This window comes from Lepidochelys kempii, chromosome 3 (genome assembly GCF_965140265.1).
Source record: "Lepidochelys kempii isolate rLepKem1 chromosome 3, rLepKem1.hap2, whole genome shotgun sequence".
NCBI lineage: Eukaryota > Metazoa > Chordata > Testudines > Cheloniidae > Lepidochelys > Lepidochelys kempii.
In genome coordinates this window covers 73,107,716-73,126,446 of record NC_133258.1, presented here as the reverse complement: position 1 = coordinate 73,126,446, position 18,731 = coordinate 73,107,716, and the positions used below count along the sequence as shown (strand labels likewise).

General features: G+C 41.2%; 1 protein-coding gene across 5 annotated transcripts in view; it reads right to left on the bottom strand.

Moving 5' to 3' along the window:
• Positions 1 to 18,731, bottom strand: part of FHL5 (four and a half LIM domains 5) — a 46,361-nt gene that overhangs the window by 9,210 nt on the left and 18,420 nt on the right. For 3 of the 5 annotated variants that reach the window (XM_073336798.1, XM_073336795.1, XM_073336794.1), the window contains exons 2-4: positions 11,589 to 11,761; positions 4,651 to 4,825; positions 1,011 to 1,180 (exon numbers count right to left, since the gene is read on the bottom strand). In XM_073336798.1, the coding sequence (XP_073192899.1) occupies positions 1,011 to 1,180; positions 4,651 to 4,825; positions 11,589 to 11,741 (498 nt within the window). In that variant the 5' untranslated portion in view covers positions 11,742 to 11,761. Of the gene's footprint in view, positions 1 to 1,010; positions 1,181 to 4,650; positions 4,826 to 11,588; positions 11,762 to 13,738; positions 18,538 to 18,731 lie in introns of those variants that run through there. The other 2 variants (XM_073336799.1, XM_073336797.1) reach the window with 2 other exon arrangements.

Sequence of the window (18,731 nt, the reverse complement as noted above, 5' to 3'; positions counted from 1 at the left end):
TGGGGCCCAAAACTGGACACAGTACTCCAGATGAGGCCTCACCAATGTCGAATAGAGGGGAACGATCACGTCCCTCGATCTGCTCGCTATGCCCCTACTTATACATCCCAAAATGCCATTGGCCTTCTTGGCAACAAGGGCACACTGCTGACTCATATCCAGCTTCTCGTCCACTGTCACCCCTAGGTGCCCATGTCCAAGCCTGTCTAAGCCGCTATGGCTAGCCTGAACCACTGTCTGTGCTCCAAAGTCTTCACTACTATTTGCAGCACACTAGTTTAAGCAGAGCTAGTCAAGTCTAGCTACATTGGTTGGGAATCATACCTCCCGGATGCAGTGCAGACATATCCTAACTTGGGTTTGTATGGTGCTGAAACAATGGAGCTACTTCTTGATTGGGAGCTCTAGGGTGTTACTGTAATACCAATAATTAACAACAGCAGAAGCAAGGAGGACCTGAGGTTGGGATGGTATAAGAATTCTGTTCATTACAAGCTCATTTTCAACCCCTGAGCAGCTCTTGGGCAACTTTTAAAACATTTTCAAAAATATTTTATATTAACGAAGTAAGCAGTAGACAGAATAAGTAAACATTATCGTAAAATGTTCTTACACTCTTTAGCAGAGCAAAGCACAGAGTATGAGCTTCCATTCTGCTACACCAGTTGTCCTCGTATGCTCGGATATGAAACTATCAACTTTATCTTTGTATTTAGATTAACTCCCTTGGTGCCATCCTGTGAAAAGGTCACTTGTATGCCATGTGGCTACGCTCTGCACTTCCTGCTGTTTCATGTAGGTTCAGCTGTAAAACCTCTAGGTGTGTATAATGTATGGCATTTACAGAGGTTATTTTAACCTTGTAGTTTCTGTAATCAAACTCTGACTATAGTGTCCTACTGTGCATGCATTTTGACATTGAGCTACCTTGTCCAGAATTGCATTAAAAAGAGCTTAGTAGCGTCATATAGTGTTCTAAATCTTCCCTTTGGTTATGTTTGATCAATTACCTTCTTGCAGGAGTAGCAGTGGTGAGCAAACTGCTTCTCAAAACATGGCACACAATAATTCTCATTGTCTTTGGTAATCAAAGGCTTTGTTCCTAATGGTTGCCGGCAGTATTGACAAACAAAACAGGTTTCATGCCAGCAACTCCCTTTAAATTCCATTTTACGAGAACCTGAAAAACAAAACAAGCATGTGCGTCCCACTGAAGTTAAGTGATCATCTTGCAGAAGGACAGCACCTCCCACTCATCCCCCATCCAGGTGAACTTGCATAAACTGAGATTTTAGATTTTTTTCTTGTATTAAAATATTTTAGGACAGGTTCTTCTGCATCCCAGTGCCCTTCAATCCTGTGGTCAAGCAGCACACTGGATTGAGCATGTCACTTTCACAAACTGGGGATTAATTTGCTTAGATATTTAAACATGCCCATGAATTCTCCTACTCTTGAGGTCTTTTCACTTACACAAATTTCCTGCAACTTTCTTATGGCAGGACAAACTCCTTTGCTAATGAATACAAGTCCTGAATAAGTAATTTCATTCAATCCAGCTGGCATTAGTTTCTCTTCAAATTCAATTTAATTTCTTTAGAACGATGCAGGAAATGACACAGTATCTTAGAGTTGCTGATCATTTTCACCACAGATCACTAATGATTACTTCTACCCTATACAGATTGTCAAAGGTCCAGGGCATGATGGTCTGGTACATCTCAGGTACTGAGGCAATCCCCAAAGGAAGCTGCCTATATAAATATCTATCAAAGGAGATTTGGAAGCTCGGAGTTTTGCACTTTGTTTGTTGAGTCAGATCTGCCAAAACCCTTGCCTTTGAGCCCATGATTACCATTGCCTCCCATGCCCAATTCATCTACAAAGTCATAACCTGTATACACCCATGTACTATAATGCTTCTTTCAGTGACTCCACATTGCAATTTCCCCCTTCTTCTCTGGCAGTGCCTCAGTGCTGAGAGATCCGGGACCTCTAATTATTCCCCATCGCAGGGGAGGAGGAGGCTGCGTGCTCCAACAGCAGGTGATCCTGCAGGGAGGAGAGTGCCCACATTCTGGATGGGCAGAGAAGCTGCTGAGTCAGTTTTGCTTTAACATCATTGGGTTGGAGTTTCCCCTGAGCACTGAGCACTCAGCAGAGTGGGTAAGAGAACAGGACTTGGTAACCCTGGCAATTGGGGCTTATCTTGAAGTTAGTAATCAGAAAAATAAGAGATGTTAATGGTATACAAGGCATAAAAAGGCAAGCTTCAGCTTGTCACCGTTCCAGTGTACTTCAACTTTTCTCTACTATTCCCAAATGGAGCAGAGACTGATAACACTCATGCCATTTCTTTATGCCAAACTATAGGGTAGTTTGTAGTGTGGAGAAATAAGCAATAATAAAGGACAATCATGGCAAGGCCACTAAAGTCAGCCCTGGACTACACCGAAAGTGTAAATCAACATAGCTACATCACTCAGGGGGTGTAAAAATTACATGCCCCTGAGAGATGTAGCTATGCCAACCTACCCATTGGTGTACACATGGCTAGGCTGATGGAAGAATACATTTGTCAATGGGGCTACTGCTGCTCAGGGGAGATGGAGTTAGTACACCAACAGAAAAAACTCCTTCTGTCTCTGTTATGTGTGTCTACACTACAGGGTCACAGAGGCATAGCTACAGCACTGTAACTACATTATAGTGCAGAAAAGTGTTTAGACATCATCCTGGTCATTTATTTATACTGGTGTAGTTAAAGCGGTATAAAACCTCTGTATAGAGGCGATTATACTGGCATAAAATGTGCTTATTTTGGAGTATGTCTACACTAGGGAGACTATATTGGTAGCTACATCACTGTATGCCAATACAACCCTGAAGTGTAGATGCAGCCTACACTAATGGATGGGTTTTTTCTGTCACTGTAAGGCCATGTCTACACTAGTAAGCTTATAGCGGTACAGCTGAACCAATGCAGTCATGCAACGGTAAAATCGCTTGTGTAGCCACTGTATACTGATGGGAGAGAGCTCTCCCTTCAACATAATAAATTCACCTAAAGGATTGTTGGTAACTATGTTGGCGGGAGAAGCTCTCCTGCCAACATATCACTGCGCAGACGAGCGCTTATGCCGGTGAAACGTATGTTGCTTAGGGGGTGTTTCTTCATACCCAAGCGATACAAGTTTCGCCAGCATAAGTGATAGTATAGACATAGCCTTCCTGAACACCACCTTCCTGAAGGATGGTAGCTAGGTTGACAGAAGTCTTCTGTTGACCTCACTGTGTCTACACGGGGGCCTAGCTTTGCCTAGGTATGTTGGTCACAGGTGTGGATTTTGTTCATCTCTGACCTATGTAGATACTCCAACTTAACTTTTTAGTGTAGACCAGGCCTTGGTATAGCTTATGTCTGTAAGGGAAGGGGAATGAACCATAGCACCTTTACAGTGGTATAACTTCATCCACACTCTGGGTTTTACCAGTTAAAAAAAAATTACATCCCTAACCAAAAGAGCCATACCAATACAAAAACTATGTGTAGACCAGGCCTAAGTATTTTGGAACCAAGGTCTCCTGAAAAATTAGCCAACCCTCCTTTCCCATTGGGTTCTCTTAATGTTTGCCAGATCCTATTTGTTAATGCCCTAGACCAGTGTTCTCAAGGACCAGTCCCCAAGATTTCCCTAACACAGTTTAGGAAGGGAGCAAGCTGTCCCTGCTATCAAAAAGGTTGAGACACAATGCCCTAGACAAGCCAGTTCATCTTGCCACATATGGGCTGCCATGGTCTCTTCAGTTGCATGATATTTTCAGGGAATCTCCCACTATTGCGTTAGGATTGAATCTGCCCAACTGATGCAGAAACACCACCATGGCAAATCCCGAACAGAGCTGGTTACAAAAACCAGAAAGTGATTTAGTGACAAATTTTAATTCCAAAGTGGTTTAAGTTTCACAGCGTTCAAAATCAGACTAATTTCCTGTGTTTTTTTATGATTTTTTCCCCCACAAAGCTGTCAGAAATCATTTTTGAACTGGTTTTCAGTAAAAAAAACCAAAACTAAACTAAACCCAATGTTTGGTAAATTAAAAATGTTGATAATTTTAAGGAATTTAATCTGATAGAAATTCAAGTTAAAACTAATCATAGAAAACATCACAAAACCAAAACATCTTGACAATTTTTTTTAAAGAACAGTTTCATCTTTGAAGAAGCCATTTTTCAACAAACAAAAATTTCCATCCCCAAATCCCCCTGTAACCAAGTCTGGTCCCTGACGGTCTAGATGACATAATGGAAAAATACAGATAGTTGTGTTCCCTACGCCCATAGTAGCACTCCCACTGTAGCAAGTCTAATTGTGATTTTCCTGAAAATTGCCAGTTTAGGCGATGTCATTGAGTCTATGTGAGCAAATCTGATTCTGTTTCAAGACTGTAATATTATTCCTTGTGGGGTGTAATATAATTACACATGCAATGTTAGATCACAGAAGATGAGCATGCAGAAGGATTAAACGAGGGGAGATAATCCCCTGCATGCTGTACTGAAAGCCAAGAAATTATACTTTGTAGCTTAACTATCCAAGTGCAATATAACCATTTCATCGAGGTAGCAAAAAGTCCTGGTTATCTTACCGGGCATAATGGCCTTCTGACAATGAAAGCACTTTGATGAATACTCATTAGAATAACACTGAGTACACAGCAAGAGCTCATCCTTGGCAGCAAAAGGATTTTCCACTAAAGAGTGATTGCATTTGGCACACTTGAAGCACGCTTCATGCCAGTGGTGGCCTTTATAGGCGAGATCCTTTGAGAGAGTAAATACATGTTAATGGAAAGCATTTGTTTACCCCCACAGCCCCCCTCCCTTTTTTTTTTAAATATATAAAGCCAAATAAAAAACACTTGGAGAGTGATTGGACCAGTGGCTTGTGCCACTGGCTGGAGGGTAATTGTCAAAGATGACAAACAAAATCTACCCAGAGTGGAAAGACTGTCGGGATATTCTGCAGTCCACTTCTACTGGCCACAAAGAGCTACTCTGGCTCAGGCTATAGTTAATACTCCATGCCCCCACACTTAAGAAGTATTTTTTGTTTAATTTAAAGGAGGACTTTGTATTTTAAAGACAACCTTCCTGGGAAACAAATGGGCTTTTAATAAAAGCCACCAGGCTTTTTTTTTTTTTTTTTTAACCTTTTTTCCCCTGGAAGACTCTATGGACAACTGAAGAACTGAAAGGGTTATGGCCTCACATGTAGCAAGCAGGTGAAATCTGCTTAACTGAGGGGTGAAGTGATTTTTATTCAGACTATTAAACCCTTTGCTTTTGTTTGTTTTTCTTTGTTAACACCCATTTAACTCAATCACCCTCTAAAAAGCTCCAAGGAAAGATTTTCTTTTAATAATTCAACATGCTTAAGCGCTGAGAAATCTAAGAAGATAAATACAAGGTTTTCACTTTGTTTCATTAAAAACAAGGAAGATATGGTTTAACACTCCTGATATTTTTAAGGTTAAAAAAACCAGCAAAAAAACCCACGAACAACTAAACACCAACATATAAGAAATATACCATAAAAAATACTATACTATAAGAAATAAACCAAATCCTTCCAGGTCTTCTTTCTAATGAAAGAAGCACAAAAGGGCACAAATTCTATCCCTTTCATTGCCCTTGTCAGTCCCTGTCATAAATATAAAGGGAAAGGTAAACCCCTTTGAAATCCCTCCTGGCCAGGGGAAAGCTCCTCTCACCTGTAAAGGGTTAAGAAGCTAAAGGTAACCTCACTGGCACCTGACCAAAATGACCAATGAGGAGACAAGATACTTTCAAAAGCTGGGAGGAGGGAGAGAAACAAAGGGTCTGTGTCTGTCTATATGCTGGTCTTTACCGGGGATAGAGTCTTAGAACTTTTAGTAAGTAATCTAGCTAGGTATGTGTTAGATTATGATTTCTTTAAATGGCTGAGAAAAGAATTGTGCTGAATAGAATGACTATTTCTGTCTGTGTATCTTTTTTGTAACTTAAGGTTTTGCCTAGAGGGGTTCTCTATGTTTTTGAATCTAATTACCCTGTAAGATATCTACCATCCTGATTTTACAGGGGGGATTTCTTTATTTCTATTTACGTCTATTTTTTATTAAAAGTCTTCTTGTAAAAAACTGAATGCTTTTTCATTGTTCTCAGATCCAAGGGTTTGGGTCTGTGGTCACCTATGCAAATTGGTGAGGCTTTTTATCCAACATTTCCCAGGAAAGGGGGGGTGCAAGTGTTGGGAGGATTGTTCATTGTTCTTAAGATCCAAGGGTCTGGGTCTGTAGTCACCTAGGCAAATTGGTGAGGCTTTTTACCAAACCTTGTCCAGGAAGTGGGGTGCAAGGTTTTGGGAAGTATTTTGGGGGGAAGGACGCGTCCGAACAGCTCTTCCCCAGTAACCAGCATTAGTTTGGTGGTGGTAGCGGCCAGTCCAAGGATAACGGGGGTAATATTTTGTACCTTGGGGAAGTTTTGACCTAAGCTGGTAAAGATAAGCTTAGGAGGTTTTTCATGCAGGTCCCCACATCTGTACCCTAGAGTTCAGAGTGGGGGAGGAACCTTGACAGTCCCCCTTAAAGTAATAAAAGGGGAAATAAAATACATAAGACTTGATTTTAAGAGGTGCTGAAACTACCTCTCTCTCTGAGTGCCTATAAAACAAAAACTGTTGTCAAAGAGTAGCCTGAGGCAAAAAAATATACAAAGGAGAGAAGAAGGCAGACAGCTGACCCCTTAATTCTGTGAGGAACAACCAACTGTCAACCTAAGGGGGCAATGCTTTTAGCTGACTGTTGTACGCGTTTCATTTCACTCCTATTATATTTTCATCTTGGCTTTTCCTGTCTCTCAGGCCTTCTCTATGCCTAAAACTTAGACCAACTTAGCTATGTAACTCAGAAGTGTGAAAAATTTACACTGCTAAGAAACTTTCTGTTAAGGCAACCTAAGTCCTGGTATAGAATTCTTCCATCCACCTAGCTACCTCCCTGTGGATTTACTACAGCAATTGAAAAAAACCCCTTTTGTCTCTATAGCACTCTGTACACTATAGCGCTAGAGTGGCATAGCTGCAGCGCTTTTAATGTAGACACTCCATAGTCCTAGGGAGATGATTCTCAGTCCCTGGAAAAATCATGGAGCAGGTCCTCAAAGAATCAATCCTGAAGCACTTGCATGAGAGGAAAGTGATCAGGAACAGCCAGCATAATTTCACCAAGGGAAAGTCATGCCTGACTAATCTAATCACCTTTTATGATGAGATTACTGGTTCTGTGGATGAAGGGAAAACAGTGGATGTATTGTTTCTTGACTTTAGCAAAGCTTTTGACACGGTCTCCCACAGTATTCTTGTCAGCAAGTTAAGGAAGTATGGGCTGGATGAATGCACTATAAGGTGGGTAGAAAGCTGGCTAGATTGTCGGGCTCAACGGGTAGTGATCAATGGCTCCATGTCTAGTTGGCAGCCGGTATCAAGTGGAGTACCCCAAGGGTCGGTCCTGGGGCCGGTTTTGTTCAATATCTTCATAAATGATCTGGAGGATGGTGTGGATTGCACTCTCAGCAAATTTGCGGATGATACTAAACTGGGAGGAGTGGTAGATACGCTGGAGGGGAGGGATAGGATACAGAAGGACCTAGACAAATTGGAGGATTGGGCCAAAAGAAATCTGATGAGGTTCCATAAGGATAAGTGCAGGGTCCTGCACTTAGGACGGAAGAACCCAATGCACAGCTACAGACTAGGGACCGAATGGCTAGGCAGCAGTTCTGCGGAAAAGGACCTAGGGGTGACAGTGGACAAGAAGCTGGATATGAGTCAGCAGTGTGCCCTTGTTGCCAAGAAGGCCAATGGCATTTTGAGATGTATAAGTAGGGGCATAGCGAGCAGATCGAGGGACGTGATCGTTCCCCTCTATTCGACATTGGTGAGGCCTCATCTGGAGTACTGTGTCCAGTTTTGGGCCCCACACTTCAAGAAGGATGTGGATAAATTGGAGAGAGTCCAGCGAAGGGCAACAAAAATGATTAGGGGACTGGAACACATGAGTTATGAGGAGAGGCTGAGGGAGCTGGGATTGTTTAGCCTGCAGAAGAGAAGAATGAGGGGGGATTTGATAGCTGCTTTCAACTACCTGAAAGGGGGTTCCAAAGAGGATGGCTCTAGACTGTTCTCAATGGTAGCAGATGACAGAACGAGGAGTAATGGTCTCAAGTTGCAGTGGGGGAGGTTTAGATTGGATATTAGGAAAAACTTTTTCACTAAGAGGGTGGTGAAACACTGGAATGCGTTACCTAGGGAGGTGGTAGAATCTCCTTCCTTAGAGGTTTTTAAGGTCAGGCTTGACAAAGCCCTGGCTGGGATGATTTAACTGGGAATTGGTCCTGCTTCGAGCAGGGGGTTGGACTAGATGACTTTCTGGGGTCCCTTCCAACCCTGATAGTCTATGAGTCTATGATTCAACCATTCATCTAGGGGACAAAATCATTAGTATGAAAAGATCCTGCTGCTTAGTTTGTTTTACATTTAAATTTTAGATTAGGCAGGTTGGTTGGGCTTGAAAACACAGGCTTTCTTGGCCACATAGAAGAATTTGCTGTTGAAAATGCAGGTCAGAGTTTTGGGACAGTTTTCACCCCAAATCAGCAGTTTTTCCTTCACAATTTCTGTATGAAACACAGCTGGGCCCTATCTTTAACCTCCACAAGGGCCATTGACCCCTTCCCTGAAGACGGAGGGCCCTGCCCACCATTACCCTCCCTTTATCTTCTGGCCCTTTGAGTTGGCTCTGCTAATGTAACTGGGCCATAAAGCCATCAGACCCAGACCTCTAGGGATTTCCTCCCAATGTAGGGTGCTGCCGCAGGCTGATATAACACCCCTAGATCATCCATTGCAGATACCTTTGGCATAGGGGAAATGCTGTGGCACTGATGCAGAGACAGAGATGTTGGCTGGGCTTCTACTGTGCCCTGGCTAGTCTGAGCTGCTGCAGTGGCCTTTTAGGGCTACAGACAGGAATCACAAGTTCAGGCAGCTCTCAGGCAGTTCTACCCTGTACTTGGGGCTAAACCATCACCAAGGCAGCCCAGGATAGGACAGGCTTAAAGCTGAAGTAAAGAAACTTCCACTCAACCCCAAGCCCTGTGCCAAGGTCAGCTTCCACAAAGGATTAACTGGGCCCTGAGAACACGATATATGCTAAGTGCATGGTCTGGGAATTCCTGAGCTCAAATCGTGGATCAGACACTGATTCCTCTTTGGGTCTGGACCGCTCTCTAAAGGTATGTCTACATTAGAGCTGGAATGTGTAAATTCCAGCTTGAGGAGACGTACTCACACTAGCTATGATCCAGCAAGCATGCTAAAAATAGAAGTATAGCCACGGTGGCGCAAACAGCATGAAGGGCTATCTATGGTCTTGGATGGGATTGTACTTGGGATGGCTAGCCACTCATGCCTCTACAGCTACACTTCTAGTTTTAGTGCACTAGCTCAATCAGACCTAGCACAGGTATGTCTCCCTGAGCTGAAATTTATATCTTACAGCTCCAGCATAGGTGTACCCAAATCTCAGCCTTAATTTCTTCAGCTGTAAATTGGGAATAATAGTTACTTACCTCTGTTAAGGGCAGTGCTTAAATTTGTAATGAAAGAGGTGCTGGGGCTCAAGCCATCTTTTTACTTTCATAAGTGACACGGCAAACCTAGAGGTTCTGGGGCTCAGCCCCGGCAAGCCGTGGCACAAATTAAGCACTGGTTATGGGTATGTTGAGAAGATTAATGTTTTTGAAGTGCTTTATGTTGTTATTTAAAACTGGGCCTAAAACCCTGGACCCAAATGTCACCAGATGCAATAGGAGGTGGATCCAGATCTCAAGTTACTTTATGGCAAACCAACACTGTTCCAGATCCAAGCACACCTAATTATGAGGAAGATCTGGATTAGGAGATTGCAGCTTGATTTTATTCCTGTAACGATCAGAACCACAAACCCAGATCTGGCTCCAAATATTGTAGCTTGGGTCCATCTCTGTAATTAAATATTGTTATGCACTAAACTTGCACCACTAATCCTGATGTGATTCCTAAACTCAGATCTCCTGCTAAGCAGAATACCTTTTTTCCAAACTTTGTGAGCAAACCTGGTTTATGGTACAAGTGAGCCTGGGCAAATTTCTGACTGAGTTCTGAAACTGTGTGAAACACAGATGTTTTGATAGTCTTTAAGTTTCTGGGTTCATGTGAATATGAAATTCAAAGTGAAATGCAGGGTTGTGAGTCAGAGCCAAAAGATAAAAGCTGACAGATGCCAGCTAACTGCATCTACTCGGGCTCTCACAGTTCTAATGAAAGGTCTACAAGGGGCCTAGATTCAAGGAAAGCAAAGTCCAGAAAGCTGAAGCTTGTTATGTCTGATTGCATCCATCACGGAGATTTCACAAGCCAGGCATTGTGAGATAAATAAGAAATTAAGCTGTCATACTGCAAGTAAGGTATTTTAATCAAAATATGCCCTCTCAAGGCATCTTGTCTACAAAGACAGACAGCATTACATAAAAATGATAAATATTGTTGCCTTCCAGCTGAACTCTTGTGTGTTGACTAAACATTTGCAATAGAAATGATTTACAGACAAAGTGAAGTTGTTTTTCACTTGACATCTCTTGGAAGTATTTATTTTAAAGTTTCCTGTGATCTTATCTGTTGAATTACAGGGACAGCAAGAGAGAGTAGAGCAGGGAGAGAGTGAGAGATTGCAACTACTGAGAGCGCTAGGTAAATTTAAACAACCCAAGGTATCTCTCTACAATAACCAAGCCTTTCTGCCACAACAGGAATAACACTCACAACAAGCAAACACACAACCCCAGAGTTTTTATACTCTCCAAAAGGGAGAAAAGCCAGAGACTCAAGGAGGTCCACTAGGGACTTTGGCATTGCTAACTGATTTTATAAGGAAGGCACTCAGGTCCTACAATAAAGGACAGAGGTATAAAATCCTAAAATTGTTAAGCAAGGTAATGCTTTTCATCAGAAGTTGACGATACTACAAAATATTGTGGAAGTGAATTAAGTAGTTCTATTGCTTACTGTGTGGACCCTCTCGCCAGTCCCACCCACCAAACTGTGCGGTCTTTATGCAGGAAACTAAGTGGCAGTGAGGGATGGAATCAACTTATTAATATGAGGGTAGACCATAGATCACCACTACACTACAGACTCTATTCAAGACTTCTCCACCACTGCATCCACATAAGTGTAGGTCCTCTGGTCCCTGCCCCCAACACTTCCTTCTGCAGCAGCATATTTCCAGTCAGCATAGAGCCCCCCTCCTTGGTGTGCAGGCATGCAGAGGCTCCAGCTCCCCTTTGTACAACAACTAAATCCAGGTCTTCACACCTGTGCAGGGATTCTGAAGACTTCTGTGGCACAGAGAGCCTTGGGTGGAACCCACTCCCAAAGAGGCGGATTTCATGCGCTGTGAATGAACAATCTCAATAAATACAGAAAAATGAACTAAATGCTTACCTTGGCATCACATTCAATGGGCTTCTTGCATTCTTCACAGGAGTTAGCGAATAGGTCATCATAACATGTAACACAGTAAGAATTTTCTTCTCTAAATACATACTTCCTGCCAAGAAGGGATTCCATGCAGTAATGGCAGTGATTACTTGTCATTTTTTGGTTCTTCAGCTGTTCTGGGAGAAAGGAAAATTAACAAACAGGAATGAAACAGTTCAGGACCAAACAATATCATTCTGTGGATAGTAATGTATTTCTGGGGCAACTTAGGGAAGCGATTGCCTCGGTTACTTGCAATGCTTGGGATTCCTAATGTTGGAAGCCGGGAACAAAAATGGCAGTCTTTAGCAATGTGTAATATTCAGGAAGTGGTTGCCTTCATAACTCCAAACAAGAAGATTGCTTCAGTTTAGTCGGTTAGTATTTATACTGATAATCTTGGTGCCTGAAATCTGTTGCCTTCACGTCCTCTGCTGTTAGTGCCAAAATGGATCAGGCAAGACGAGTGGAAAGAAATCAATTTAAATTTCTTGCCCCACTCCCCTTTACTCCTAAGAGAGAACTATTCTTGCAGAAAATGAATAAACCTTCGCATTTGCTCAGTGGTATTAGTCAAAAGAAAATCAAGGAGACACAAAAAGGTGGAACACACTCCTGCATACTGAATGTAATTTGGGATGTCAGAATTATATCAGGAAAATCAATCAAATTTGAAAGTGAGTTTATCCCCACACTAGCCATAGTCAGAAGATTTAATTAAGAAGAAAATAGGTGGACCATAAAGACACAAAGCCTCATACAGAAAGTAACTAGGTTTGTGAGGTTCCCCCCAACCACCAAACCATATTGGATAAAATGTTTTTATGTACTGCATTGTGAGGAGTAGATTATCCAGAAAATTCACACAATGTGGATAAAAGCTATACTCTCAAATCAAAATGACTATGTAGATAATAAGCCAAAGAGAAAGTAGGTTTGTGCTATGAGTTTTCAGAGTTTTCCTGCCCAACATCAGAATGTCCCCAATCTCCTTGGCAGTTCCTTTCTTTCTGCGATGTGTCTTCCTTTTGGAAAACCCCATGTACAGATAGAAGATGGACAAGGAACTGCAGGTTAGCTGGCCACTGTGAAGATTATCGCTGTAATAATAAAATCAGTGACACTGCAGGGAGATTTGAGCAGCCTTCTTCCCTTGGATATCTTAAAAGAAGAGCGAGAGGGATAAACCAGGTATAAACCAGGGATAAACCAACATAAACCTTGAATCAAACCAAGTTTATTTTTGTTGTTAGAAGAAAAGTCTTCCGTTTTTCTTACATGCATCTGTATTGCCAGGTCCCACCCAGAACATGACCTGGAAGTGTCAGAATACCGTGAGAAAAATAATATTTCCATGTCAACCAGATGCAGGAAATACCATAAATCTTCTGAGAGCCCAATCTCATGCACTTCTCTTCCCTCAGTTTTACAAGCCAAAGGGGGTTTGAATAAGCATAGAAGCTTTGGTATCTGAAACGCTGAACCTTTGGAGGCTTGTGGGGAAGGAGTCTTATTTCAGTCTTGTTATTACTAGTTGGATCAGCAATATTTTACTAAAATTGGGTCATGGTTCCTGGGAATGAGGGAAAGAGACTCCAAAAAGTTCACAGTGAAGCAAAACTCAGACACATCTGCTAGACTTGTTGAATTGCACATTTGATTAGCTCATGACTAAGGGCCATTCTGCAGTTAATGTCAACAATCATAAAGAGTTACAGCGGACTTAAGAAAACTAGGTCTCAAAGTATTTACATCTCATTGACTTCGGGCAGCAGAAACTGAGCTCTTGCATGAGTGAAGTGAGGAGTAAGTTACAGCTTAGATCAGTGGTTCCCAAACTGGGGTTCGCCGAACTTTACAGGGGGTTCGCCAGTAAAATTTCACTAACAGCTGCCAGAGGATCCTGGGCATTGGAGGCAGCAGGTGGGACCTGGTTGCAGGGCGGACAGCCTGAGCCCAGGAAGAGCGGGACAGGGCAGCTGGGGCTGGCAACCTGAGCCGTGCCCCCATGAGCGGGGGAGCCGGCACCCCAAACTCCAGCGCTCCGCGCAGGGCTGACAGCCTGAGCCCCAGGGAGAGCAGATCAATGCACTAAAACCAATATAATTGCACACCTAAAAGGACTTTGCACAACTTTCAGGGAATACTTTCCAGCTATGTCAGGCGATAATGACTGGATTCACAACCCTTCTGATGATACCACTTTCTCAACACAGATATTGAACACTGAGGAAAAAGAGAAATTGATTGAGATCTCCTGTAATTACGAACTGAAAAGGAGTTTCAGAAATCTGTCATTGATCAACTTTTGGCTGAGTTTAAGAAACGAGCACTCCCTTCTAGCAGAAAAAGCTGCTGCAGTTTTGTTACCATTTTTAACAACATACTTAATCGAGAAAGCGTTTTCCTCGTATGCACATCTGAAAACCAAATACAGAAACAGACTTGATGCTGAACCAGACCTGAGACTATCTTTCTCCAGTGGTTCCCGAATTCCAAGAGCTATGCAGAGCAAAGAAAGTGCATCCATCACACTGAGGAAATTTAAACTTAAATCCCCGGAAATATTCATTTTTAGGAGGGGGTTCACGAGATTTCACAATTTAGTGAAAGGGGTTCGCGGGCTGTTAAAGTTTGGGAACCACTGGCTTAGATGAACAAAATGCAAAGGGTGAAAGTAACAAAGAAAGAACAAAAAGAAATAACATTTGGGGAAACAGTTAACATTAGAACTGGATCTATTCTATGCTGTGGTGCTCACTCCTATACTCTCTCATGCACCCACTGTGCAGCTCAAATCCACACTACAGTTTACAGGAGTGCTGTTGCTTTTTTCTCCCTTCTTGAGGGCTGTTAGACATAATCCAAAAGAATATTTTAAACTACAAGAATGCACAACTACTGTCTATACCCACTAGTAAACTCAAAGTCAAGGACTCTGTTTTTATTCTGTTCCCCAAGGATTGTGAAGAAGGGGCAGGGGAAGAAGATGGAATGCTTATCTTAGACCAAAAATAATGGCTTGTTCATTTGGCACAAGCTGTGGAAAACTTGTTGTCCCTGAGAATTGAAAACATTTTTAGCTGAATTGATTTACTATTTTTCTAACACCACTAAATCATTGCACTAGACAGGACAGTGTGCAATAAAAAAGTCAAATCATCTATAACTCATATCAGTGGGAATCAAGTGCTCCCTTAATAATATTACAGATTTATTTTGTTTCCTGTCCTTGGATCATCATATAACAGGAGTCTGAAGCCGGACTTCCACATACTTTGGTCTCATCAACATCCTCTTTTAGCACACCAAGCAATAGTTCAACTGTAAAAACTGCCATGTTGCAATTTTTTAAGATGTGTCATCTGCTTTTGCATGTAGTGCAGCCTATTATCCTAACAATACTATAGCAAACATAAATTTGGGGGAAGTGGGAACGATTCTGTAGATAATGGAGGGAGTTTATTTACCACCACCTCTGGACATACATCAACACAGATTCACTCAAAACTGATCTCAACTTACACTCCCGTCCAACCAAACATGAAATATGTTGTGTTCTGCGCCATTAATGTGATCCAAACATATGAAATATAGATAGTACTCACAGCAAAGACATTATTGTTATTAATATCATTTACCAGACCCTGGGCTGCTATAAATCAATGTAGGTCTTGTGGATCTGGCTCATAAAGTGCTGTTGAATTTTTATTTAGGTATTTAGTTTGACAATGAGAGGATTTAGAGCTAATTTAGGCCAGAAGGTAATAAATAAAGTCCCAAGAAAAATCATAGCTGAAGCTTCCTGATCAAAAGGGTTTACGAGTAGAGGAATACTTAACTCTCAAAGCTAAAACTATGTAACATGTAAGAAAAGGAAGACAACTTGCCTGGATCACTAAACTTAACAACAGGTTAAATACTTTGAGTATGGTTTTCATAACTTATCACCCTAGATCTTAGTTCTCCTTGCACTAACAATTACTGAAACCATATAGGTATATTGGGCGTTTGCACAAACAAATGGATCTAAATGGCCATCTTATGCACAAAGGCTCCCTTTGCATGTACCTTTATTGGATGTGTCAGTGGAAATGTAGACCTGCAAAGGTACTACTTACTCTGTTTTACAAAATTCTGACCTTTTATGCCTATTCTTCTGTTGGTTCACATGCATGACTTCCCTTAATATTAATAGGAATCACATAGGATATTGTTATGCTTTACTAAAAATGAACTTAAGTACAGGAGTATATAAAGTCGATCATCTTATGTACTCATACCACTAGAGACTGACACACAGAAACATGCACACCATAATAACTGGGTGCAGGACCATGACAGAGTCCTCATTAAGGCAAAGGTTAGTTAAATTTAGATGATCTTCCCTGACTTCTTGCACACTTACTTGGGAGGAGACATGCCTGTGGAATGGCAGGACTCTACTCCCAAGGACATGGGATTGGTTTGAACCTCAGTCAGATTGTTTTTGTCTGAGTCACAGCTATACACATCCTTTGAAGTACACCCTTACTTGGCTATATTTCCGATTTGTTTCTGCTAAGTCAGTCCATCAGCTAACAAAGAAACAACAGGGCATGCACTGATGAGCTATTAATGCACACTTGCACTGCTTTGTGAAGCACAATGTGCATAGACAAATAATTTCAGTCATGCACAAAATGATATGAATGCACATCTGTTCAAATAAATGGCATTCAGCTATTACGTTACTGTAAAATAAAATCCTCCCCCCCCCCGCTTTAGTTTTCTTCAAGGAGTGGTTCACTAGATTTTTAGGGTTAATCTATGCTGTAAATTTCTCTCTCTAATGTACTTATATGGCACCCATCACCGTAGTATTTTAATATATTTATCACATTAAGCCTGTCTGGTAGTCAATTACTCTTATCCCTATTTTACACATGGGAAACTGAGGCACAGAGTGGCTGTAATCTGCTTCTGATCACACACAAAGGCCATGGACAAGGAGGGACTTGTACCCAAATCTCTTTAAGTCTAATACCAGTGCCCTACCACTGGACTATCCTTCCTCCATAAGCAATAGAGAGACTTTATGGGTGAACTCATATCTGCTTGGGAAAATGCTGAAGGCAACATATCACCTACACACACAACAATAATTAAGCAGCAGGGGCCACATCTTACAGCTTTTCCTCAAACAAAACTCTCATTGATGTCACTAAGAGTTTGCCTGGGTAAGGACTTCAGGATATGGCCCATGATAAACTGATACCATGTTTGGACACGAAGCAGGAATGATATGACAAAGAATGACAGACTTTTCAGATCTCATGACAAAGATGTGGATGATCTTTGTGAAGTACTTTTACCGTAAGACAACATAAAAAAATAACTAAATCCTGTCTCCCTGAACCATCGCTTGCCTCAGTCCAATAAATAAATAATGTTATGAGCATCATGTAGTTGAAATGGAATATTTTTCTGGTGCTTTGATCTTAATCTCTACAGTAATTTGTTTACTTGAAGTTAGTTGGAAGCTAGGCTTTGTGTTTTGGGAGGTCAGATTGGCATTCTCTGGAGATCTGATGTTTTGCACTCTCATGGAACGAAAAACGCTGACTCCAGCATTCCATCCTCTGGTTACTTGTTTCCTTGACACAGTAAAATGTTGAGTTTTATGTATTTCTTGGGGAAAATATTGTTTTCCAGCTATTATGGGGACAAAGGTAAAATGCAGTTCATTTTAATCTATACAATAGGCACGTATAATGTAAGCGACAGTAATAAGAACAGTAGCTCTAGTATATGCTAAATGAGGAATCAGAGGAGTTACCATGGTAACTCACAAGGTTTCAGCATTGGTGTCTTTGGGGTTAGAGTTGAGAATGTAGTCAGAGTACAAATTATAAAGCAGATGAAAGCAGGACACAACATGGGCAGGCTGTTCTGCCAACAGTTTCACCAGAAGGTAGAACACAACTCATGCAAATGTGCCTGGGAATTTCCACATAGTGGAAATGTTCTATGTAAAGGGTGCAGACTTAAAAGTCCAAAAAACGCATAAAGTTACAGAGAAGTGACATTCACTAACCCGAAGTTTTTTTGAGGACTACACAAATCTGGTCAGCATAGAATCAACTACAAAGGTATCTTATTCTCTTCTGTCATTGTTTACGTAGTGCAGAGACAAGTTACCATTTTAATGTCTAATATTACTTTGATGTTTCCTGTAAATATATTGTTCCTGTTTAGAGTACATGATGTTTTGGGGTTTTGTACCTTATTCCTAATTATATAGAAATTAATGTACATACATGATGATAGTTTAATTTGTTTTATGCTCCCCTAGAGGATTATTTTCTAATCTGCCTTAAACAGGTAGCCCTTGAATTACATCTTAAAAAACAAACAAACAAACAAATACAATGCATGAAGCAGGGTTCTCTACTCAGCTCTGAACAGGTATAAACAAAAAAGAGCAATGGTGGCATTAATCATCATAACAAACACTCTTGAGAGGGGAAAAAACCTTTTACGAGGGCCATGTCTGGACGTGTCTGAGATAACCCAGACAACATAATTTACCTACATCATTTCCAGTGGATTGTGTGTTTTCTTGCATACTTGCTTGAAACATAATTTTTCTCTTTTGCATATTCACCCTGAGTTTATTTTCCTTATTCTCTAGATGAAGGTCTCTGAGCATTTCACCAGCTCAAAGAATTGTAGCAAAAGTCATCAGAAAATTTGGGGTGTTGGGGGGTACCCCACCTTGAAGCAAACGTCATCCTCTTAAGTTAAGGTTTCTAAAAACCTACTGCAAGGAGCAGGCAAAGGACTGCTTGTCCTTTCCTGATTTCAGAGGTTAACTTGAACCTCTCCCTTTCTTTGTAGACTAATTGTCTGTCTAGAAAGGAGTTATTTCCTCTTCACCAAAGCTGCTCAAAAAAAAAAAAAAAAAGGAGAGTTAAAAGAAATGGAAGGGAATTTTGAAACTGTTCACTGGTTTTTCAAAACGTAGAATATCAATATATTGACAAACCAAAAGCATCCCTCCCCAAAAAACCTCCACCATTTCACTTAATCTTTTAAAATTGAAAATTAAGTGTTTGAAAAAGAAAC